Here is a 26,640-nt window from a genome sequence, read left to right as displayed (position 1 = left end):
CAAATGGACTAAACTGTCCAGTTAACATCCCTAGGCAAGAAAAATTCAAATGTTTAAAAAGGAAGTTATCAACACTGTCTAAATGGGAACTTTTTTTGTTGGGGGGGAAGCAAGTTCAAATGTAGAAAAGCTGTTGTTGTGGTGGTTGTTGTTAGTTGCAAAGTCATGTTCAACCCATCATGATCCATGGTAAATTAATGACAACACAATTTGATCCCTTAAAATAGTTCTTATATGTATAGGTTTCTTCCTTGGGTGTGCCATTGTATTAAAACAAGTAATTATAAGGTTCGAGGTTTAATTGGATTTTTCCCCCACCCTAAAGGCTAGTTCCCAGACTCCACAAATATGTGTTTTAATACACTCATTTCTACACTGAATCTACTACAATTCAATTGTGCAGCTGATAGAAAAAGAACAGCTGGGGCCATGGGAAGTGTTGTGATTACTACTGTATCATCTCTTGATTCTTTTTTGGGGTGGAGATGATGGTAGGGAGTGTTTACTGTTCCATGGAACAGAATTGCAAAATTTTCCTGTTAAATCCTAAATGACTACCAGAAAATCAGAAGCCCACTCTTGTCTGCCAGTTTTATGGCTGTTGTTCTTTTAATTAAATTATACTGTATTTCACTATCGACCTTCAGATTATGCCATCAGAACATGTGCTCTAACATGCTAATACTAACCAGTGCAGGATTGCTTATCCAATCTATCACGCACAACAGCAGAATTACTTCTGATAGTGCCTTACTTTTGGGGACTTTTGGCTTATTTACACACACACCCTCACAGACACACACCCTCCTCCGTTTCTTTCCTTAAAATCTTCAGCAAACAAAGAAAAGAGCAGAACCATATGAGAAGCCCAACAATGATTGCATCACAATTACAGTACAAGCAGGGGTGGGTTCTACTACCAGTTACTACCAGTTTGCATCGTGCCCCCACGTGCATGCTTGCTCCGTTCACACGTACTTGTGCTCTTCTGCGCATGCGCAGAAGCTTCTGCACATGAGCAGAAGAGTTTTGATGACGTTTGGGTCAGTGGGCAGAACCTCCCACCGGTTTTACTACTGGTTCTATAGAACCAGTCCAGACCGGGGCAACCCACCACTAAGTACAAGCAAGCTGCACAGCTATTCTATCTGTTATTCTGCTACAGCATCTCTCAGAAGATAAAAGACCCATTTATTGTACTGATCAGGAAAGACTATTCCCAATAGTAATGAAAACTACCAGAAGCTGGATTTGTTATGTTTTTTTGAGCTGACAATGGACTGATGGGGAAGGAGGATGGGGAAAATATGCTAATAGTTCCATCATCCATCACAAATTGTCCTGCACAAAGGTAATTTAATCAATGCCAATGTGATAATACAGTGTTTTGCCTTGTATGGTAGTCTGGGAAAAACCACTTACATTTTGCATTGTACGGTAGTCTGGGAAAATGTAATGTGAAAAGCAGCCAGATAGAACATTGTTTCATAGCTTGCATTGGAACAAGGTGCATGGCTAGTATAAGAAAGACTTCTAACCTGTTGGCTAAGAAATATAAAAGATAAAAATCCCAGAGTTCAAGATTGTAGAATGAGGGAGTGGGGTTTGTGCATAATATTTCAGTTCATGAGCAGGCACGATGGCTATGAAGATCCGCTGTCAGTAGTAGAAATTTTTTGGAAGAAGACGACGCTATAAGGCAGAAAGGAATCAGGATCTTCTACATGGTTTTTTTAAAAATTGCTTTCTCTCAAGGTCAGAATGAATGCTTCTAATAAGCGGGGACCAGTGGGGTTACAGCAGATATTGGCTTTTCAAACCTGAAATCTTAGATAGGTCATATTCTGTGAACCCTGAGAGGCTAGCCCTGGAACAGGATATTCTAGTCTTTCAAAAGAAAGTTCCTTGTTGAGTATACAGCTGGCAATACTTCACTGAGAAAGACACATAACTCTTTCTGTCTCCTGGATAGCACTCAAGAAGAGAAATTTTCAAAGAGAGTCTTTCCCCAGTATGGTAATTTTCCAGCGATTTTTGAACTGCAATTCCTATAAACTGCAGAAAGCATGTTCAAATGTAAAGTCTACTTTGCTGCAGGAAACTATTTCTTAGATTTAGAACAACTTTATTGTAATTTTGAATGTACACTAATTGGCATACATTAAAATGAAATTTTATTACATACAGCTCTCAAAGGGTCTCCACCTCTAATCTACAAGACATAAACATGACAAAATAAATGAATAAATAAACAAATAAACACAAAATTATGCATATACCCAAATATATTATATAACAAAAATAACACAAGCACAGCTAATATTATAATGTATGACAGCCTAGATCAGTGATGGCTAACCTTTTCCGGACTGAGTGCCCAAAACATGCACCGAAACCCCCAAAATGTAATGCACGTGCTGCCCCCATGCATGCGGCCCACCCCCACACATGTGACCCACCCCGTGCATGCGGGCATGCCCCCTGTACACACCCCATCCCTCGCACATGCATGCCCCCCATGCATGCACATGCGGCTCCCCACACGCACCTTGCCCCCTGCAGCAAAGACCCAACAACCAGCTGGCCAGTAGGAAGCATGCGTGCATGCGCGGCGGAGCTGAATTGGGGTGACAGCTTATGTGCCCACAGAGAGGGTACTGCGTGCCACCTGTGGCATGCCATAGGTTCGCCATCATGGGCCTAGATTAACACAAGAAACTATTTTTTACAGAATCAGACCATCAACTAATCTGAGTACTGTAAACACTGTAGTCGTATTTGCAAATAAATTCATGTAATTCATTATTTGAGGTATATACTTGGTCACATTACAATAGAGGATGAATCCCCCCTTTGTTATAAAATATGTCATAATCATACATCTCAAGAACCCTGCAGAGGTAAAGGAGACAATCAGAGATCAAGAAATCTTGCAACCTCCTGTTCAGAAGGGACCAAATGTCTCCTTCACATGAAAAGAAAGATGTCTTTAGTCAAGGCAATTGAGCAAGGACCTATTTTTACAGGAGTTCAAAGGGAAATTAGGTGTTGAGTAGATTATAGGTCTCTCCTGTATCACCTGACAATAGCTGAGAAACGAAAAGGAAATGACCAGGTGAGAGTGCTACTACGTTTCTTAATTAATGATTGTGTAACACACCCAAATGCTAGCCTGTAGCTATTTCAGCATAATTGTATGTCATTAATGCCACTTTGTGGAATGATACTGAATCATGGACATGTGGAATGAAGGTGGATGTATTTTGTAGCCTCTGATTCTGAAAATGACAAGAGAGCAAGTTATTCTTGGGTCTCTCCTATGATTATTAGATAAGATGCGTTAGGTTTTGTGCTACCCGATACCGCTTAGCAGTTACCAGCATGTTGCAACATCCCATACTACATAATGTACCATGGAATAATGGCTACGTAGATTAGTTACTGCAGGAAAAATTGCTAGCTCACATGAATCACACCCTTTCATCCTTCAGGCATTCTATCAAAGGGTGGAGGCTTACCAGACTTCAGGCATTTTCTGAACTCAGGTCACTGACTCAGCAGTCGCATAATAGATAGGGTTGTGCAGTCTGTAATTCTTACCTAAACTTTCCAGTATCACCTATAGGTTGAAAGGATCTTTGGGATTTGGTTTTTCTATAACAGGGGTCTCCAACCTTGGCAACCTTAAGACTTGTGGACTTCAACTCCCAGAATTTCGGGATTCTGGAAGTTGAAGTCCACAAGTTTTAAAGTTGCCAAGGTTGGAGACCCCTGTTCTATAATGATGTTGAGTTTTTCTTTAGCTATCCTTAACTATTGCCTATTTCTGAAATTCCCTGTTTTGAAATATAGCAGCCTTCTCTGATATTTGGTAAATGTACAATTCCTGAAGTTGATACAAATAGGCCTTTTAATCTGGCTCTTCCCATTGTTAGCTTAACTGACTAAATACTGTTCCACCAAGTTTTCTGTAGAACCACCAGCTTTCCCAGCAATTCTTCCAGTTTATTGTGTATCCCAGGGAATTGCGGAGTATAAGAGGTAGCTAATGACAACATTCAGGCATAGAAATGAATTTTGTTTTCAGAAATGTGGATTGATTTAGCGACTTGGTTGAACTGGTATTTAATTCCCCAAACACCATATTGAATAACTTAAGTACTTTTTAGAAGTCCATATTGAAAAATGCTTAATTTCCATACTGAACTTCCTTTGGCAATTTCAAGCAAGTTGGTAGGCCTCATCACCTGCCTTCAATTTCTGCCTGCCTTTGTAACATGACCTTCTTTGAAGTAATACGAAGAGAAAGCTCTTTACCTTAACAGGGATCTGTATTTGTATTATCAATACATCAAAGAGGAAGGAAATAGTTTGCAAGTGACATAACAAGAGCCGCCCTTGGCTATGTACACAAGCTGCAGGTGAAACAACTTTGTCTTTGTCCTCCTTCAAAGCCATATAAGCCTCTGAATCTGCAGGGGAAATATTGAATTGGAAACTCCCAACAAAGTAATTCAAAGAGTGAAAACTGTCTATCTTCCTTTCATGCACCATTAACAACAGCAACTGTGCCATAAATCCAGCTGATATTTTCAGATCTTAAAGCAGAAAAATACACAGTAGAGATAAAGTTTAATCTCCTTTTTGGAAGGAAGCCAGTCTTGGGAAGTACCTCAATACACTTAACAAATAATCTTTAAATAATTTTTCTGCCTTAAAAAAAATCATATTCATAGAGCTGAAAAGTGAAAAAGGCATGACATAGCTACCATACACTAAATTGTACTGGACTTCTTAAAGTTCAGAAATCTTAAAGAAATCTTTAAGAAAATTTCTTCTTAAAGAAATCAACATTAAACTTAATTTAAGTTTAGTAGTATTACAAGACTCAATACTTCTAAAGACTACAACAGAGAAACCAGAATTGCTGATGGAGTGGGTCATTTTTGTCAGATTTCTACAAGAATGTGTAAGCAAATAAAATGCAGTATAGATCTACTGAAGTTAGTAAAAAAGTAGCAACAAATATTAATGGATACTATTCATTTAGTTTTGAACTTGGCCATAAAGAACTGCAAAGACAAGAGAAAGGTTCAGTAGCATATATCAGGAATTCCAAAGCTAAAAATAGCATAATCAAAACCAAAATGTTGCATTGCAAACAGTTTTTTTCAATTCCACGAGACTGAAAATGTTTCTAACAATAAAGTGGAGGGTGTATAGCAAGATTTCTTTTTCCTAGCCAAATCAAAAGTCTGACTAAGTAAAACAATGATGAAAAGCAATTTTAGGCCAACTTTATTAATGATTCTTAGGATATTTAAATCCTGCAGCTCTAAGTGCAACACAGTTTCATTAATGATTATTTGACATCCAAATTGATTAAAGGTAGTATATGTTTATAAATTCATACTATTACCCATGTTGGACATTTTATATTGCATCTGATGAAGCGGTACTCTTTTCAGTCTCACAGTTTTATTGTCAAGATGCTTCTTCTAATTTTTATTCCAATGATCTATAACTTGTATCTCTTAACTCCCCTGAGGCAACAGAGAACAAGGATACTGCTACATAGCTCTGTGTTGTCCAACCCTGCCTTTGATACTGGGTTAAACAATATATTTAAGGAAGGATTCGGACAAACTACACAAACTTCTGAAAAAGACAACAAGGTTGTTTGTGGGGAGGTGGGGGAAGGGCTAGGCATAAGTCCCAGAAAAAGAGTCTGAAGAAGTTGGGCATATTTGGTCTTGAGGAAAACAACAACAGAAAAGAGATAAGAGAGCATTCTTTAGATACCTGAAAAGATATCACACAGAAGAAGGTCAATGCTTGTTCTCTTTTGATACTGCACGTAGGACTCTAAATAATGGATTGAAGCAGGGTGAAATGCTCCCGGTTCAGATTGGATCGCTCCATCCGGTAGCGATGGCAGCGGGTGTTTTGGAGAACAGGTAGCAAAAATCCCTGCCTCTACCCCCATCCCAGCTGAGCAGTGTGATCATCAGAGGTTTTTTTTTTTTTACTTTTAAAAGCATTTTTTCTTCAGCCAAAAAATGCTTTTAAAAGTAAAAAAAAAAGCCTCTGATGATTAAACTCAGTTGATAGAGGAGTTTTAAAAGCATTTTTTCTACAACCTCTTCAGCTGAAGAGGCTGTAAAAAAAAGCTTTTAAAAGGCTCCTCTGACAATCCCAGCTGTGCTGCCTGATCGCCAGAACCCTTTAAAAGCATGTTTTCTACAAGCTCTTCGGCCGAAGAGGTTGTAAAAAAAGACATGCTTTTAAAAGGTTCTAGTGATCAGAAAATTCAGCTGGGATCATCGGAACCCTTTAAAAGCTTTTTTTCCTCTGGCGATCCCAGCTGAGTTGCCTGATCATCACAGGCTTTTAAAAGCATTTTTTACAACCTCTTCGGCCCAAGAGGTTGTAGAAAAAATGATTTTAAAAGTAAAAAACACACATGTGGCCACGCCCACCCAGTCACATTACCCCCCCCCCACACACACACACCAAGCCACACCGGTAGTAACAAAGACTAAAACAATAATATAATAAAAAACCCTATTTAAAACTACTTTAAGCTAGCCCTGCGCGATGGAACAAAAAGCTCACGGTGAAAGGTCCAGAGGTCGGGAGGCAGCTCATTCCAGAGGGCAGGAGCCCCCACAGAGAAGGCTCTCCCCCTGGGGGTCGCCAGTCGACATTGTTTGACCGATGGCACCCCGAGGAGGCCCTCCCTGTGGGAGCGCACAGGTCGATGGGAGGCTGTTGGTCGCAGTAGACGGTCCCATAAGTAACCCGGTCCTATGCCATGGAGTGCTTTAAAGAGGTAACCAACACCTTGAATGATGGTGAGCCTCCTTTCACTGAAGATGTTCCATCAGAGACAAGATAAACCTCTGCCAGGGATAGTTTGATTTGGATTCCTGTACTGAGCACGGATTGTCCTAAGGACTTAATCAGCCGTTCTAATTACATTTCGAAGGCATAGTCCTACAGCGTAAAACCGAGCTATGGTAATTTATTTCTAGCTCAGCTGCTCTGTAACCCAAAAAACTTGCAACGGTGCAGCTGCACAAAGTTTGTGAGCTGCCATTTCTCCACTACAGTTAGAAGGAACGTCTACACCATCCTTTCCCTTACCTCTTAAACTGCACCTAGTAGGTCCTAAATCAACACTGGCTGGATTTAGTAAGGATGACATTGACAAGAGTGTTCTTTGTTTCTCTCTCTCTCTAGCAGAAGATAAGCAGCCATACAAAGAATCGGATTAGTTAAGAGTTCTTTTTTTTTTTAACATTTCCTTTCTTTCCTTTTTATGTGAACTTGAAAGATTTGGCTATAGTAGAAGAAGATAGCAGACTGGAAATGCCATACAGTAAATTCAATTACTATATATTACTATTTGTATGTTAGTATATAGTATATTGGTGTGCACACACATTCACTCCCCTCCCGCCAATCTGCAAGACCACTTTTTAACATTATGTCAAGTTTGTCCCTACTGTTAATAAAACGGTTTATTAATTCATTGATCAGATTCATTGATTTGGAATGTGCCTTTTGAATACATTTTAGATATACATACACATGGTTGTTATATTTCCTGGAATCTCCTCTATAGAAAAAAGAAACTCCTAATTTTATAATTAATCTTTTTCCCCCGGCTATATATATATTCAAACACAACCACTAATAATTATATATTATGATGGTTGAATAATCTTCATATTAAACTCAGCTTCTGAATCTCTTCCATCTGACAGGTAGCCACAGACACATTTGGTGCGTGATCTGGGGGGTCCTTCTGGACTCATCTCTCCTGCTCAAAGAGCAGGTGGCAGTTGTGGCTAGGAGGGCCTTTGCACGGCTTTGTGTTGTGCGCTAGTTGTGCTGTTCCTAGATCGGGGGCTCTGCTCATAGTCACTTATTCCCTCATCACTCCAGATTGGATTACTGTCAAGTGCTCCCCATGTGGCATCATTTTGAAGCATATCCAGAAGATTCAGCTGGTCTAGAATGGAATGGCATGGACAATTATGTCTTCCAGAACCAATTCAAGATGCTGGTTTTAACCTTTAAAGATCTTCATGAAATGGGACTAGGTTATCTGAGGGACCATCTCTCTCCAGTTACATTTGCCTGTCCCAGGAGATCTGGCAGAAAGGCATGTTGCTGGTCATGTGTCCTAGGGCTTTGACAGTTCCCAGGAGGTGGGCCTTCTCTGCTATGGTACCTGCATTATGAAACATTCTCCCCACCCCACTCCCTAGTGTGAAGTTAGTTCCATCCCTCTTAATGTTCCACAAGTCCTTCAAGACTTGGCTAAGAGCGGTGATGGCACAGAGGTTAGAATGCAGTATTGCAGGCTAACTCTGTTCACACTGCCAGGAGTTCGATTCCTTCGATCCTAACTGGCTTAAGTTGACTCAGCCTTCCATCCTTCTTGAGGTTGGTAAAATGATTGCCCCAGATTGTGAGGGCAATATGCTGACTCTGTAAACTGCTTAGAGAGGGTTGTAAAGCGGTATATAAGTCTTATTGCTATGTGAGGTCCCAGTACAGTGGTGATATTTTAAGAAGGTTCATCATTACAATTAATACTCACTCTCTCTTGTGCACTAATTTTATATTTTAAATAAGGGCCATTTTTACATATTCATTGTTTTATTTAATTGTATGCCATCCAGAATCATTTTAGTGAGATGGGAAACAGTATAAATTTGATAAACAAATAATCATACAAATAAAATCGGGCTGCTTAAACTCCTATCATTGAATTGTGTGCTATGAACAATTCCAGCTTTGGTCATGTTACACTCTGAGAATATCACAATTGATTTACTCCAAGTTAGAACTGCTTTTATTAATCCTTTTGAAAAAAGGTCACTTTGTTCGACAACCCCCTTATGTTATTTTTGGATAAAGTCTGTTTACCTGACTGTATCTTCTTTCCTCTCACCTATTCACTAGGTTTACTTTACTCATAAACCCAACCACAACTTTTAGATGTGACTGAGAAGATTGTCACAAAGGAGCTTTTTCAAAAGGCAATTAGACTTCATTTGATTTCTTTGTTTTGTCTTCAATGAAAAAAAAAAGAAAGTCCAGCTTAACTTAACTTAACTTAATATTTATTCAACAAATTGTGGAAAATAATTGTTAACAATTATTGGGGATTTTTTGAGTTTGAGAAGTTTTAAATTAAAAATTTCGTAGTCATCTCTTGGAAAAACAGAGCTGTTTAAACTCAGTGGAAAGAGTGACGCAAAAAAATAATTGAATTTTGAAGACATTTTCATGGATTGTGTGCTTAAAACATCGCTGGTTAAGACACAACCTTTAACATTGTTCAGAGACACTATTTTGGAGCAATTTTCAAACAAATGAGGAGTGGTCCTTGGTGGCCTTGGAAAGATGCTGTGCTCTCACAATCGCTAAATTAAAAACACAATGAAGATAAGTGCTATTGAAGGAGGAAAGAACTAAGAACAAATGGTTCAAAGCTATAGAAAATGAGATATTTCTTTTTCTTCTTTTCCTCTAGGAAGAAGGAAAGGTCTTCAGCATCATAAAGAGCAGAGGCAAAACCTCTTGAATGAGGGAATTTTTTTTTTCCAAAGGAGCATAACATCCCCTCCCAGTTTGTTCTTAATGTGGAATGTGTGCTATGAGAACAGACAAACAAATGGTGTTCTCTTCCCACTGCAGCAGATGCCTCCTTCCTTCTCATACACAATGGGCGTGTGTCTGTTTGAGTTTCCATATAGCCACGCTATTTTGTTCTGCACATATACACACAGAGAAAAAGGTTTAAAGCAAACAGGACGGTTTTGTTTTCTATGTTTCAGGGTCAAAACCAGCCAACTGTCTTCCCCAAAGCTTAAAAAGAAAACCATTTGCAGGACCAGGTTTGCACATTTGAAAGGAGCGAAAAAGAAATTCTCCACTGGCACCCAGATCTTTAAATAAAATAGGTAAAATTCATTTTGCTCCATGCTAAGGCAAAAGCAATCAGTGCTCGGTATAAACTTCAGAGAGATAAAGATCACTGAAAATTATGCGTTTGTGTGGTAAAAATACAGTAAAATGGGGGAAGTGTCTGTTAATGCATTACATTAATCATCACTTATCCAGTTACAGGCCTTGGAAATTCCCTGCCTTTTTAACCTTCCCAACCTTTGTATCTGATAAATGACAGCAAACTATTTGAAAAATAAAATGGCTCTCTGTGATTTTAAGACCAAAAGATATTAAAACAAAAAGCACTTTAGTAAAAGCAAGAGATGACTGTGATTGAGGTATACTTCATAGACAGGCTTAGCCTAAAGGCTAATTTGACAAATTTCATAACTAATTTTTTTGTTAACTCTGCATTTTAAAAAACTAAAATTAAAACTTGCATGATAAAACAAAGATGAGTACTGATGAGCTGGGATCTAGAATACTGTATCTGAAAAATCCTTCCAGGCTTGTCTGCTCCCAGCAGCATATTAAATAGCAAATATCCATGAGCTATCTGAAGCTGAAAGTTCTTACTTTTAGAAGGGAGGTTGGAGGTGGTTTTTGGAAAAAGAAAAGTCCTTGGCTTCCTGGTAATAAGAGGTTATATTAGCAATAATCAAAGCCATTATTCTTGCTTAATCATCGAAAAAAGACTACAGGAAAAATTGCAAAAGCTATCCCAACTCTTGAGGGGAAAACAACAACTCAATTAGGGCAAGCTTTAGGAATATCTCCCTCCCCATCTCCTGAATCCTGACTTGGCTATAGGTCTCTTTGTGGGAATAGATGCTTCAGATATTCCTCTCCAACTCATAGATAATGATACTGACAAGTTGGTGGGAGATAGAATCCAGATCACCTGCAGTCTCAGAATAATACAAATAACTCAAATAGGGTTTGACCCAAACACAAAATCTCTGCTCCCAGCAATGTGTGACTCTATCCCAGGGAAAAGCTTAGTAGAACATTTGACAGGAGGAGGCCACACCCGAAGGTGCTATCATAGCTCTGATGATGTGTATAGCTACATATAGAAATTGAAACAATAAATAAATAAATAAAAATATCTATATATCTAAAATTAAATTTATCTATGCACACTGACACCCACCCACACATCCACCTATCCACCCACCCACAGATGCCTGGACATACATACACTAAACATAACGCCACATGCTGAAGATGCATTTTCTTTTTTCCATAAATATATGGGTTGCATTTTCTTATTTCTATATTATCTAATGAAGGAATATGAGGACTAGCTGTCAATACCCGTTGTATTACCATTTGAAGGATTCCACTGTAGGACATCAAATACCCAGCATGTGCAACTTCCAGACCAAAGAAATCGATGGATATGATGGAAAGCATAATTAGGAACACCCCTAGGGATAAAACAAAAACAAAAACCCTTATTTTAGCATAACCAGGAAATAGTTTATTTATTTATTTATTTATTTTGTCACAACAATATATGTAGGTATCATACAAAAAGATTATATAGTAAATGAACATATATATATATCTTGAAAGAGGCGGTGGTGAGACCCCTCCTCAAGAAGGCTTCCCTGGACCCGGCTGTTTTAGGTAATTATCGTCCGGTCTCCAACCTTCGCTTCGCGGCGAAGGTTGTAGAGAGTATGGTGGCATATCAGTTTCCCTTGCACCTGGAGGAAACTGTCTATCTAGACCCGTTCCAGTCCGGTTTCCGGCCCGGTTACAGCACGGAGACGGCTTTGGTCGCGTTGGTGGATGATCTCTGGAGGGCCAGGGATAGGGGTTGTTCCTCTGCCCTGGTCCTATTAGACCTCTCAGCGGCTTTCGATACCATCGACCATGGTATCCTGCTGCGCCGGTTGGAGGGATTGGGAGTGGGAGGCACCGTTTATCGGTGGTTCTCCTCCTATCTCTCCGATCGGTCGCAGACGGTGTTGACAGGGGCAGAGGTCGGCTCGAGGCGCCTCACTTGTGGGGTGCCGCGGGGTCGATCCTCTCGCCTTCTGTTCAACATCTATATGAAGCCGCTGGGTGAGATCATCAGTGGCTTGGTGTGAGGTACCAGCTGTACGCTGATGACACCCAGCTGTACTTTTCCACGGGCCACCCCAGCGAAGCTATCAAGTGCTGTCCCGGTGTTTGGAGGCCGTCGGGTCTGGATGGGGAGAAACAGGCTCAAGCTCAATCCCTCCAAGACAGAGTGGCTGTGGATGCGGCATCCCGGTACAGTCAGCTGAGTCCACGGCTGACTGTCGGGGCGAGTCACTGGCCCGATGGAGAGGGTGCGCAACTTGGGCGTCCTCCTGGATGAACGGCTGTCTTTTGAAGATCATTTGACGGCCGTCTCCAGGAGAGCTTTTACCAGGTTCGCCTGGTGCGCCAGTTGCGCCTTTCTGAACCGGGATGCCCTGTGCACGGTCACTCACGCCCTCGTGACGTCTCGCCTGGATTATTGCAATGCTCTCTACATGGGGCTCCCTTGAAGGGCATCCGGAGACTGCAGTTAGTTCAGAATGCGGCTGCGGGTTATAGAGGAGCCCTCGTGGCTCCCGTGATGACACCTATCCTGCGCAGACTGCACTGGCTACCTGTGGCCTTCGGGTGCGCTTCAAGGTTCTGGTAACCACCTTTAAAGCGCTCCATGGCATAGGGCCGGGCTACTTACGGGACCGTCTACTGCTACGGATACCTCTCACCGGCCCGTGCGCTCTCACAGAGAGGGACTCCTCAGGGTGCCGTCAGCTAGACAGTGTCGTCTGGCGGCGCCCAGGAAGGGCCTTCTCTGTGGGGCTCCCACCTCTGGAGCGAACTCCCCAGGACTCCGTCAACTTCCAGACCTCCGAACCTTCCGTCGCGAGCTTAAAACACACCTATTTATCTGCGCGGGACTGGACTAGTTTTTTAAATTTTCTAAATTTTAAATTTTTAAATTTTATAGGGGTTTTAATTGGTTTTTAATATTTATATTATTTTTAATAATTAGGCTTTCTGAATATGTTTTCTTAATGGTTTTCTTAATTTGTATATATATGTTGTTTTATCTGCCTGTGAACCGCCCTGAGTCCTTCGGGAGATAGGGCGGTATATAAATTTGAATAAATAAATAAATAAATAAATAAATAAATAAATAAATAAATATATATATATATATATATAAAAACAAAAAACAATAGGACAGGAACGGTAGGCACGTTTGTGCGCTTATGACATAATCAGAACAATCTCGCTGAAGGTTATCTTATTGGGAATATCTAGAGGGGTCTTAAATAGCCTGTTCCAGAGAATAGTTCACTCTCCGTTATTGCTTAATAGTATAAACAGATAAAATGTCCATGTTATTGCTTGAATTATGTTCTGTTCTCTTGCAGAATCTAATCTGGGGTCAGTGACAGGGACCAGAGATTTAGTGTTCCAAATTACAGCTGCCTTTCATGTAGTTTTCTTAGTTACAATATGGAACTGGTTACCATTGCCATCTAAGATTTCTAACCTTCTTTATTATTTTTCATATTAGTCTATAGCCCTGTGAAATGTCCTTGTAAACTACCATTTAAGTATTATCCATACCCAACCCTGCTTAATATTGTTTTTAGTATTATTATTTTTTGATCAAACTGTTATGCCATTTGGTCATTAGACTCAATCATGGACCCAATTCACATTTTCTACTTGCCCTATACCCGTGACGGCTATAGGGCAAGTAGAATGTACTGGAACCTATGGCATGTGTGCCAGAGGTGGCATGCAGTGCCATCTCTGTGGGCAAGTAAGCACATTACATTTTGGGGGTTCGGGCGCACGCATGTGCATTCGCACACTCGGTCAGGAAAAAATTAGCCATCACTCCCCTATAGCTACTACAGGCTACCTATCATTCTTGAGTTCAGGAAGAGACAACATTGTCCTCCACCTACTCCCAGCCCATTTTACTTATTGTCAGACTTGTAGGTCTTCTGCCCTTTCAAGTGATTGGTGTACTGTGCTTCATTCAATTTAGCATCCTCCCCAGCTCTGATTGGCTGCAGTGCCTGGACCTCCCCTCACTTTCAGTGGCTAGTTGGTACTCTGTATAGCCATTTCACTCTGTGCCCAATGTACTGGAATGCATCGTTCCCTCACCTGCCTTAATAAAATGCTTAAGTTGCAATGTAGGCATGATGGAATGCAGCTCCCCAGTTACAATGAATGCTACTCCTTTGTTTCTATGAATTTAAGCCATAAGTTTATAAAGTTTCTGTGGTCCTATAATGGAATGAAAAAAACAACCTCAACCCCTTTCTTTGGTTATTATACCATCAGACCAATAGGGGATAGGGAGGCGGTGATGATAGAAAGAGAGGATGTTTTACACCCCAATTTGTAGATGCTGAAGAGAGGGAACAGACCAAATATATGTCACTTTCACCCCTGCCTACTTTGTCTAGGATACAGAGGTGCAGATGTCTCTGTATCCCAGACAGATTCCACTTTTCTCAGCCTTAAGAAAACTTTAGTCAAGGATTTAATCTACACAAAGCACAGACTCCAATATGCTTTTCCCTTTCAGTCTTTCTGAAACCTCTGTATTTGATACGCTTTTTTGAACATCTCTCACATTCCAAACGCCGTGCCCTTTTCTGAAACATTAAAAGCTTCTTATTAAATATAGTATTGATGGTCCTTCTTCTCATGTGTATTTTCTTTGAGTCTGAAGAAAAACATTCATTTTGTGGGTAATGTACACAAGACAGCACAGTTCTTGTTTAACAGAATCGTGTTTTTAAAAATAGTTTCCTTTAGGGCTCTTATTGTTTTGAAAAATTCCTACCCAGGTGGGAAAGTCAGAGTCTAAATACCAGATTTGTCCAGGAAATTCAAGATATATATTGAAATAACCCTGATTTAGACCAGAATACTGTAAATAAGAGAATTGGGTCTTTGTGTATAATGTATATTGTAGCCTTGCTTACAATATAAATAAAGGCAACACTCTAATTTAAGAATTATGTATTGTTTCCATGACTGAAATAATTATATGAATAGAGAAAATACATGAAAACACAGGACAATGTTTCTCTGGAGATACTTCCTACAACTTGCAACATGAATCAACAGATAACAACCACACAAATTCAGACACTAAGGTTAGATCTTGTCCCTAAAATCTCACCATACTGGATCAGCTTTGCATAGAAAAAAAATCCCATAGATTCAAGAAAAGTGTTTAACAGCACAATCTTTTAAGAATTCTGGGGAACTGATTTCATTACAAAAATGCTAAAGGAATGAATGCTGAAGTAGGAAAAAAAGGATCTTTTACATTAATGGTGTAAGTTTAAATTTCACTGTTAGGATTCCCTAGCCTTTTTCTTAACGAAGAGCTATTAGCCTTGACCTAGATGAGGCCTTCAGCTGTGCAATTTTCTTAATGGAAATCTTCCAATCCTGCCATTTGTGTCTGGATCTCAAGTTCCATCAGCCGAGTTTTCTAATTCCAATACTGATGCACCATTATATTCACAAAATATGTGGTGGGTAAATTAAAAGTCCACCATTAAATTCAATGGAGTCAAAATAGCCTGACTGTTTTTTTTTCTTTTCATATTTTCATAACAGGAAGCCACCGCACATGGAAGTAGATCATTATACAGTCTAATCCAATCTAATCTACAATGGTCGGGATTGCAGCAAGCTACATTATGGCTTGATTAATTTGGATTTGGCATGCTGCATAAACCCAGCAATTGGGAGTTATGGAGTAGAAAGCAAATTGCGGTTTAACTCAATGTATAAGTCCAGAATCATGCCTGGACTCTTTAGGTGTTTTACTGATCTTATTTTTAGTGTTGAAACTAGAGAATCAGAAAATGACCTTGAAGGAAAAAAACAAGGAAAAGTACAATGAGGCTTGCAAGATTGATGTCAGCCCTTTGATGTAGACTAGATCAGGAAACAGACTCCACTGGAAAAATCAACCATACTTTATTGCGATAAGCTATAAAACAACATTTTGCAAGTCTGATTGTGCTTTACCTCCTTCTCTTCCCAGGACTTAAGAATGTCTCTGCCTCCTTTGTGTACTTAAAAATCCCTGCCTCTTTCCCTCAAGCTCATCTTCCTAATGTTCTACTACAGAAACTGAACTTAAGACTTCCAAATGGAAAACAAGCTAAAATTTCAATGGCAGCCAGTTGTATGCTGGACCATACAATACAGAGTCACTGCAATTCTCATTTCTCCTAACAAGGGCACAAGGAAAAATGCTCCTCTTCCTCCCCCTCCTCTTCTTCAAACTACAGTTCAATTTCATCCCTTAAAACCAAAAATACTGTATTCTGACAGATGGCGCCTAGCTGAGAAAGCTATGTACAGGAAATCTTAGATATAATCTCAAAGCAATTGCCTAGATGGCAAAGCAATTGCCATTATGGGTTAAATGCCCCAGTAACTATGTCACATTATATGATTGGCACCTACATAAATGTATTTTTTTTTCTTGAGACAGAATCACAGAAAATTTTAGTAATCTATTCCCCTATCCCTCAAATAATATATAACCGAAAAATGTTATTCCCAAAATCATAGCACACTCACCTGTAGGAAACACAGAAAGGACTTTGATTAAGAAAACATCCATTACTCCAGGAAGTGTCAACAGTCGAATAATTTCTTGGAAGCTAAAAACACTACTGGACTGGGATGTTCCTAAGGGAGGGGAAAAGATAAAATATTTTTCAGACAAAGGTAAGCCTTTGAAACAAAATAATATAAAATGTTTTCTAAATATATGGACAATTATGTGCCACGTAGTTGCAGACACAGTAAATAGTATATAGCAATAGATGTTGAGACTCTAAGAAGAGTGCACAGAAGAGCAACAAAGATGATTAGGGGACTTGAGGCTAAAACATATGAAGAATGGTTGCTGGAATTGAGTATGTCTAGATTAATGAAAAGAAGGACTAGGGATGATTCAATAGCAGTGTTCCAATATTTGAGGGGATGCCATAAAGAAGAGGTGGTCAAGTTTATTTACCATTCTTCCTTACTTCCCTCTACTGTGCTATGCACAATACAAGCCAGATGTCAAGGCAATATTCAATAACTCTACTTTAATTTCCCTATATTATGTCATATGATGAAAAAGCAGGAGGCTACTGATTTTAAAATCTTTATTAGGGCAACTCTTTACTGTGACCCAAGGTCACAAAAGTAGGGTCCTTGAGTTCTTCACACTTCCTTTCTTTGAGCAGGTTGATAAAATAAGCTTAAAAAAGCACACAAAAGGGACAAGAAGGGGAAAAAAAGGTCATTCCAGGCCTGAATCTGTATTTAGTCATAAAGTAGTCTTGAGATAATTTATGGGAATTAGCTATATTCTCAAGCAGCTTCAGATCATATCCAGAACTCATCCACGGGCTGCTGGGATGAAGAAACAAATCATATCCTTTTTTTAGTCCGCAATGTGTGAAGGACACCAACTCAAGGGAGTCCAGCCTACCTACTGCTGGGGTAAATACTTTAGCATAACACTGCTCACACGTTTATCTACCAGCCAGTTAAGGATTTCAATACGTTAAAGCCAGCATTTCCCCACCCCAGGGAGCAAAACAAAGCAATCACACTTCCACTTACCTTGGAATTAATTACCTGAATTTCCCTAAACCTGTGCCATGCAGCTGAAATGGAAAGCAACCCCAGCCTAATTGAAAGGATACTCACAAAGCCCCAAATCAGTGTGAAATCCTGCCGGTTCTGTCCGGCTTGCGCGAGCCAATAGCGCCGGTGATGCATGATTCGGTGAAACGGTAGTGGTGGTACCCCATGTAATGTATCTTCACCCCAGTTGTCATTACTTCCTGGTTTTAACTCTCTGCGCATGTGCAAAGCCTTCTGTGCATGCGCAGAGGGTCAAAAATAGGACGTGATGATGGCACACGCATGAGTGGAGTTAGCGCGTACACGCAGCATGCATACTTCCGAACTGGTAGGAAAGGTAAGTAGATTTCACCCCTGCCCCAAATGGTTTTAGTTCAGACTTTCAGGCTGAAATATTTTGGGTTTTCCCTTCCCTTCTTAAAGCTCAGATGTGGCAAGCACTTACCCTGTTGTGCTTCATTTCTCTTGGACTGAGGCTTTGTCTGGGAAGGAATACAAAGAAGGGCCATCAAGGCACAGGCAAGGTATCCAGCTACTGCAACATAGCAAGAAACACCAACACTGCAAATAGAGAAGAGATAAATGGAACTACTATGCAATGAATCCTCAGGTAGGAGCACAGTGGGAGGCCCTTTTTCTTTATGTTTTTACCCTTGAAAGCTTTATTTTTTTTGAGTGGGGAAAGAAAACATAACAAGTAAATGACTGAAGTTAAGATGGTGATGAAAAAATGACTGTATGACCAGTCGTCCCAATTACAAACTTCATAGGTCTGTAAAGCAAAGGAAAACTGAAGTTAAGGCCATAAGAACAGTTGCGATTTCACTTAGTGACTGCTTCCATTAATGACTGATCCCAATTGTGCTCACTAAACAAGTACTCCCTATAGAAGAATCTGTGACTTACCTAGGATTACAATTGGGGAAAGAGAATGTCCGAACTTCATTCTGCAAATGGGTTCAGGTGATTTTTTTCATGTGAATCACTATGTACATGACATGCATTTATTTCAGTGCTATACACTGAGCTCTTAATTCAGTTGTGTGGGAGGGGGAAGGTTAAGGCTGCAATTCTTAATATTAATTAATAAAGTCAACATTGTTGAACTCAATCAGTCTCTTTTATCAGCAAACTTACTTGAAACAGTGCAAACTGGAGACAGCTCAAGATTTCAAACTTATCTTAACCCTAATTGTCCTTCATATTAGAACAGATTCCTAATTATTATCCTTGATAGGTCCTAATAAGCATACTGCAAGTGGAGGGCTGCTACTGGTTCACCCAGGATCTGGTGAACCGGTAGTGGTGGTGCCAGGATGCTCCGCCCACCTGCCCAGATGTCTCTGTGCATCCACAGAAACATTGCGCATGTGCGCGCCTGCGAGTGAACCGGTAGCAGACGAAATTGAAACCCACTACTGCATAGTGTGGCTGGATTGACACATCACACAATAGCTATACTGTGGTATGTTTAATTTTGGTTTAGCATGTTCTGAGAACATAGTCCCTGTTGATAGCTTACTGTCTTGAGGGGACAGTGGCTTATTTAGTAAGATTAAACATGGTTTATTTGCACTGTGTGTGGCTCAACCCTGTGCATACAATTTTACTGTAACTGAAAAATTCCTGTTTCACTTGGTTCTGATAAATATTTCTGCTGATCTTTATTTAGCATAAAACAGGCTTGTGTTTACATTTTATATTACATGCACTAATGCAAAACAAATAATGAAATGCCAAATGCCAATTATAAATAGGAAGAAGGAAGTTCAGACCCTAAATCTTTTCTTTCCTGCAGCCCAAAAGAAAAAATAAAGAAAAAAAGCTTTGGGAAACAACTCTGCAAACAATATTTCTTTTCATGGCTTTTAGAATTATGGGAATTGAATTCAATACTTCTGAAAGGCACCATGGTTGAAGAAGATTGAATCAGTTCCCCACATCGTTTGTGGGAATTTGCCTTAGCATTGGTGACACCTATTGATATTCTAAGTCTTTGAGTATTTTGGAGGGTCAATGCTGCTGTAACATAAATGATTCCCTTGATTCCTTGTTCCAGTGGAGAGATCCTTAACAGAATAACAGTATTGGAAGGGAGCTTGGAGGTCTTTTAATCCCTATACCATTAGGAGACCCTATACCAGGGGTCGGCAACCTTAAACACTCAAAGAGCTACAAAGGTCCTAACTGGAAGCTTCCATTAAATTCTGGAGCCGACCAGAAGTCTGGTTCCCATATCATAGTCTCCTCCTAGCGTGGTGTCCTTTTTCCTCTGCTGACCAGAAATCCAGTTCCCTCATCATAGAGTCTCCTCCTAGTGCAGCATCCTTTTTCCTCTACCTGTCCTAACCAAAAGCCCTATAGTTGTGGAGCCGACCAGCAACAGGGAGCCGTAGCAGAGGGATGAAAGAGCCACATGCGGCTCCAGAGCCTTAGGTTGCTGACCCCTTCACCAGATGGATTCATAACTGGCTGACCAACCGCACTCAACGTGTAGTCCTCAACGGAACTACATCCACATTGAGGGAAGTATGCAGTGAAGTACTCCAAGGCTCTGTTTTAGGCCCAGTACTCTTCAACATCTTCATCAATGACTTGGACAAGGGGATAGTGGGGAACTCATCAAATTTGCAGATGATACCAAGCTGGCATGAATAGCCAACGCTCCAGAAGATAGGTTCAAGTTACAGAAGAATCTTGACAGACTGGAATATTGAGCGCTATCTAACAAAATGAAATTCAACAGTGAAAAAAGTAAGCTTCTACATTTAGGCAAAAAAACCACAAAATGCACAGGTACCGTATATGTGGTACCTTGCTCAATAGTAGTACCTGTGAGAGGGATCTTGGAGTCCTAGTGGACAACCATTTAGATATGAGCCAGCAGTGTGCAGCAGCTGCTAAAAAAGCCAACACAGTTCTGGGCTGCATAAACAGAGAGATAGAATCAAGATCACGTGAAATGTTAATACCACTTTATAATGCCTTGGTAAGGCCACACTTGGAATACTGCATTCAGTTTTGGTCGCCATGATGTAAAAAAGATGCTGAGACTCTAGAAAGAGTGCAGAGAAGAGCAACAAAGATGATTAGGGGACTGGAGGCTAAAACATATGAAGAACGGTTGCAGGAACTCGGTATGCCTAGTTTAATAAAAAGAAGGACTAGGGGAGACATGATAGCAGTGTTCCGATATCTCAGGGGCTGCCACAAAGAAGAGGGAGTCAGGCTGTTCTCCAAAGCACCTGAGGGTAGAACAAGAAGCAATGGGTGGAAACTAATCAATGAAAGAAGCAACTTAGAACTAAGGAGAAATTTCCTGACAGTTAGAACAATTAATAAGTGGAACGACTTACCTTCAGAAGTTGTGAATGCTCCAACACTGGAAATTTTTAAGAAAATGTTGGATAACCATCTGACTGAGATGGTGTAGGGTTTCCTGCCTGGGCAGGGGGTTGGACTAGAAGGCCTCCAAGGTCCCTTCCAACTCTGTTGTTGTTATTATTGTTATTGTTATATCATTCCGGACAAATAGCTGTCCAAACTCTACTTGGAAACCTCCAGTGACATAGCACCCACAACTTTCGGTGGCAAGGTGCTCCACTGATTAATTGTTCTCATTGTCAGAAAATTTCTCCTTAGTTTTAGGTTGGATTCATTTTTCCATGATAAGTTTCCATCTGTTATTTTTGTCCTACCCACAGGTGCTTTGGAGAATAGGTTGCCTCTTCTCTGTGACTGCCCTCAAATATTGGAAGACATGTTATTGAATTAAAAAAGAGACTTTGCAGCTTCACTTTCTTCTTTCTAGCTTCCAAGGCCACCATTCATATGCCAGTGGAAAGCATAATTCATGACAGCTGAAAAAACTAATTAATTTCTTAATGATTGCTATGCTACTGTCAGTCACAGAACAAATTATGTCATATAATTATTAAACCAGGACCATTTTTTAGAAAGCTCAACATGTTTTAAGTCAGATGAAAGTGTTGCTTGACTGGCTGGCATCAAAGATTTGTACTGCTGCTAAAACAAGATAGTTAAGCTTGGTAAAGTATATAAATGAAGAACTTCAAAGGGCAACATATACAGTACAATGGCTGAAGAGAGCAATTTGAACAGTCCAGAGTGACGGAATGTCTGATTATATGATACCGTAATTAGATCAACTTAAAAAAAACCTCAAGCAAACAAACGTTTCAACAAACTGGAATCTTCTAAAGTAGGGTCAAACCAATAGTTCTAGATATCATGAGCCTCAAAATGAATTAATTAATTTCTTGCACTTTCCAGTTTGAGCAAGAGAAAGAGATAAATAATCCATCTGTGTATCACTTCAGGACTGAACTTGTTTTAATTTGCCTGATACCAGAAACTATGAGTTTAATTTGTAAATATTTTATGTGGGTTGTATTACTTGGATTGGAATATAATCGAATAAATAAAAAAACCAACAGAAATGAAAGCAGGGGCTCTATAAAGCTAAATATTTAAGGATCTCAGAAATACAGATTGGAGCCTCATAAAAATATTCCAGCCCCACTCAACTTTTTTCGGTCTTAATTGTATCATAAAACAGAAAGCAGATTGCACAGCCACTGAATATTAAATTTAAGAGAATAATGTTATATTTCAGTCTGCGATTACCACTATTATGTTTCATGTTAATAAATCTTGACTTTATCAATATGTTGGAATTTTCAGAAGCAAATTCTATTTCCATTTCTCTTTCTAAATGTGAATTGGACAAATTATCCCAGAAAATCTCAGATTTTCAGATTCACATACTGTACAATATACTTAAGTATCCAATCTTTAAAAGTAGATGGGAGCAAAAATAATGTGATCAAATTTTTTAAATCTTTTCAGTATTGTATAAAAGAGAATGCTTTCAGCATTCCCTTCTAAAGAAAAAAACTATTTCCATATAATTTCTATGAGTGGGATCTGGGGTTGTTGTATTTACTTTAGGATTAAGTGTTAGGTATTAGCTTTCATTATACCATCATCTCTTCCTTTGCCTACAGCCTTCCTGGCTTCTCCTGCTTCAAGTAAATCACAAGCAAATATATCAGAAGACAACTCTCTCATGAAACTTTTTGCATTGTTGAAGAGACCTATGTAACCGAAAAAAGCAACAACAGTTATGGTAAGACAGCAATAAGGACATCAAGTTAAGATGGTGGCTGCAACCATGTGATCAACCTGTAGATCCTAGTCCAGAAAGGACCATGGCCCAAACTTTAGGTGACCTGCCAAAAGCTACTAAGCATACTGCAAAGTATCCATTAACTCAGAAAAATGGGAGAAACACCCAGGGTTTAAACTCTGAAGAACAGACATATGAAAAGGACTGTGGGTTCTTTGTACTAGGCAGTGCAAAGCACACTAAGTACTTAATCTGCAAAAAGCAGAGTATCATTGCGTAGGTTTCATTCTTGCCTACAACAGAGTCTAGCCAGGAGGAGCCTTGGATCTGAGCCTTCTGCCATATCAGGCCTCTCCCTGAAAAAGGACTACTGTCTAGAGAGGTGAGATTCAAATATGACAATTTTGAGAATTTTGCAGAGCAACATGCATTCAAAAACATTACAAAATAATGTTGTCCTGGAGCAGGCTGAAAATGATGTGGAAAAGAGAGTCCTCCTTGACAAGCAGAATAAACTGTTTGGAAATTAGAGGAGTGATCTGTTGGCAAACCTGGTTGAATACAGTGGCGTTTTGCTTCTCTCTAGTTCCCATAAATTCTGAACGGCATTTGCCTTTCCAATACTTGCAATGGCCATGCTATTCATATACAGGTAGCAATGGCCATGCTATTCATATTGACTTAGAATAGAATAGAATAGAATAGAATAGAATAGAATAGAATAGAATAGAATAGAATAGAATTTTTTATTGGCCAAGTGTGATTGGACACACAAGGAATTTGTCTTGGTGCATATGCTCTCAGTGTACATAAAAGAAAAGATACGTTCATCAAGGTACAACATTTACAACACAATTGATGATCAATATATCAATATAAATCATAAGGATTGCCAGCAACAAGTTATAGTCATACAGTCATAAGTGGAAAGAGATTGGCGATGGGAACTATGAAACGATTAATAGTAGTGCAGATTCAGTAAATAGTCTGACAGTGTTGAGGGAATTATTTGTTTAGCAGAGTGATGGCCTTCGGGAAAAAACTGTTCTTGTGTCTAGTTGTTCTGGTGTGCAGTGCTCTATAGCGTCGTTTGAGGTAGGCGTTGAAACAGTTTATGTCCAGGATGCGAGGGATCTGCAAATATTTTCACGGCCCTCTTCTTGATTCGTGCAGTATACAGGTCCTCAATGGAAGGCAAGTTGGTAGCAATTATTTTTTCTGCAGTTCTAATTATCCTCTGAAGTCTGTGTTTTTCTTGTTGGGTTGCAGAACCGAACCAGACAGTTATAGAGGTGCAAATGACAGACTCAATAATTCCTCTGTAGAACTGGATCAGCAGCTCCTTGGGCAGTTTGAGCTTACTGAGTTGGCGCAGAAAGAACATTCTTTGTTGTCTTTTTTAATGATGTTTTTGATGTTAGCTGTCCATTTGAGATCTTGCGATATGATAGAACCCAGAAATTTGAAGGTTTCTACTGTTGATACTGTGTTGTCAAGTATTGTGAGAGGTGGAAGTATGGAAGGGTTTTTCCTAAAGTCTACCACCATTTCTACGGTTTTGAGTGTGTTCAGTTCCAGATTGTTTTGGTTGCACCACAAGGCTAGTCGTTTGACCTCTCGTCTATATGCGGATTCGTCATTGTCTCGAATGAGACCAATCACTGTTGTGTCATCTGCGAACTTCAGTAGCTTAATTGATGGATCATTGGAGATGCAGTCATTGGTATACAGAGAGAAGAGAAGTGGGGAGAGCACACAGCCTTGGGGGGCCCCTGTGCTAATTGTACAGGTATTTGATGTGATCTTGCTTAGCTTCACCTGCTGCTTCCTGTTTGTTAGGAAGCTCGTGATCCACTTACAAGCCTGTTCCGGTACCTGTAGCTGGTTTAGCTTAGTTAGAAGAATGTCTGGAATGATGGTATTGAATGCTGAACTAAAGTCTACAAAAAGGACCCTTGCATAGGTCTTTGGAGACTCAAGATGTTGTAGGATGTAGTGCAGAGCCATATTAACAGCATCATCTGTTGATCTATTTGCTCGGTATGCAAATTGCAAGGGGTCTAACAGCGGATCCGTGATGGTTTTCAGGTAGGAAAGCACTAGCCTTTCAAAGGTTTTCATGACTACAGATGTTAAAGCAACTGGTCTATAGTCATTCAGTTCCTTGATGGTGGGCTTCTTCGGCACTGGGATGATGGTAGAGCGTTTGAAGCAAGAAGGAACATAACACATCTCTAGTGATTTATTGAAAATATGGGTGAAGATGGGGCTCAATTGGTCAGCACAGACTTTTAAGCAAGAAGGAGTTATCTTGTCTGGGCCTGGAGCTTTTCCTGGCTTTTGTCTGTGAAATAGGTCCTGCACTTCCTTTTCTGTGATCACTAGGGGTTGTGAACCCAATGAAATGGGGTCAGTTGTAGGAGGCTTGGCTGTTGTTGGTGTGTCTGAGATGGGGGTTGTGGAGATAGGTGGCTGTAGTTTCCTTTCAAACCTGCAGTAAAACTCATTCAGGTCATCTGCCAGTTGTTGATTACCTTCAGCCTGGGAAGGAGGTTTGCCATAGCCGGTGATATTTTTAAGAGTTTTCCACACGTTTGCTGGTTCATTTGCTGAAAACTGATTCTTTAGCTTTTCAGAGTAGCTTCTTTTTGCTGCTCTTATCTCCCTTGTTAGTGCATTTCTGGCCTGATTGTACAGCATTTTATCACCTTTTCTGTAGGCTTCCTCTTTGGAATGTCGTAGCTGCTTAGGTTTAGGTGTAAACCAAGGTTTGTTGTTTCTGTGTATTCGCAAGTTCCTTGTAGGTACACATAGGTCTTCACAGAAGCTGACATATGATGTTACAGTATCTGTGAGTTCATCCAGGTCTGCAGAGGTATCTTTAAAGATATTCCAATCAGTGCTTACAACTATTTGTTCTGTGATCATTTAAAGTTACAACAGTACAGGTAGTCCTCAACTTGTGACCACAACTGAGCCCAAAATGTATTTGTTAAGTGAGAATTTGTTGAGTTTTGTCCCATTTTATGACATTTCTGACCACAGTTGTTAAGTGAATCACTGCAGTGTATAAGTTAGTAACCTGGATATTAAGTGAATCTGGATTTCCCAGGGACTTTGCTTGTCAGAAGGTCGCAAAAGGGGATCCCATGATCCTAGGACGCTACAATGGTCATAAGTATGAACCAGCCAAGCATCTGATTTTGGATCACATAATCATGGGCAGCGGTGGGATTCAAAATTGTTTACTACTGGTTCTGCGGGCATGGCTTGGTGGGCATGGCAGGAGAGGGATACTGTAAAATCTCCATTCCCTCCCCACTCCCGGGGAAGGTTACTGTAAAATCCCCATTTCCTCCCAATCAGCTGGGACTTGGGAGGCAGAGAATAGATGGGGGTGGGGCCAGTCAGAGGTGGTATTTACCGGTTCTCCGAACTACTCAAAATTTCCACTACCGGTTCTCCAGAACTGGTCAGAACCTGCCAAAACCCACCTCTGAACATGGGGATGCTGCAAAGGTTATAACTGTGAAAAACAGTCATAAGTCACTTTTTTCAGAGCTGTTGTAACTTTGAACAGTCACTAAAGGAACTGTTGTAAGTCAAGGACTACCTGCACTGAAAAAAGTAACTGATGACCTTTTTTCACACTTACATCCATTATAGCATCCCCATGGTCATATGATCAAAATTTGGGAGCTTGGCAACTGGGATGTATATATGATAGCTGCACTCTCCTGGGGCCACATGATCACCATTTGTAACTTTCCCAGCCAGTATCTGACAAGCAAAGTCAAAGGGGTGGAGTCAGATTTGGTTAAGGACCACACAATTCACTTAACAAC

General features: G+C 40.0%; 1 protein-coding gene across 1 annotated transcript in view; it reads right to left on the bottom strand.

The window, feature by feature from the left end:
- SLC22A18 (solute carrier family 22 member 18) overlaps positions 1-26,640 on the bottom strand; it is a 122,027-nt gene that overhangs the window by 14,630 nt on the left and 80,757 nt on the right. The window contains exons 6-8 of the mRNA XM_058161164.1: positions 18,092-18,207; positions 16,582-16,692; positions 11,296-11,396 (exon numbers count right to left, since the gene is read on the bottom strand). Of these exons, the coding sequence (XP_058017147.1) occupies positions 11,296-11,396; positions 16,582-16,692; positions 18,092-18,207 (328 nt within the window). The remainder of the gene's footprint in view (positions 1-11,295; positions 11,397-16,581; positions 16,693-18,091; positions 18,208-26,640) is intronic.

The sequence above is a fragment of the Ahaetulla prasina genome, chromosome 1 (assembly GCF_028640845.1).
Source record: "Ahaetulla prasina isolate Xishuangbanna chromosome 1, ASM2864084v1, whole genome shotgun sequence".
In the NCBI taxonomy this organism is placed as follows: Eukaryota; Metazoa; Chordata; class Lepidosauria; order Squamata; family Colubridae; genus Ahaetulla; species Ahaetulla prasina.
The sequence above is the reverse complement of the archived record's forward strand: the minus strand, read 5'-3'. Positions and strand labels throughout refer to the sequence as shown.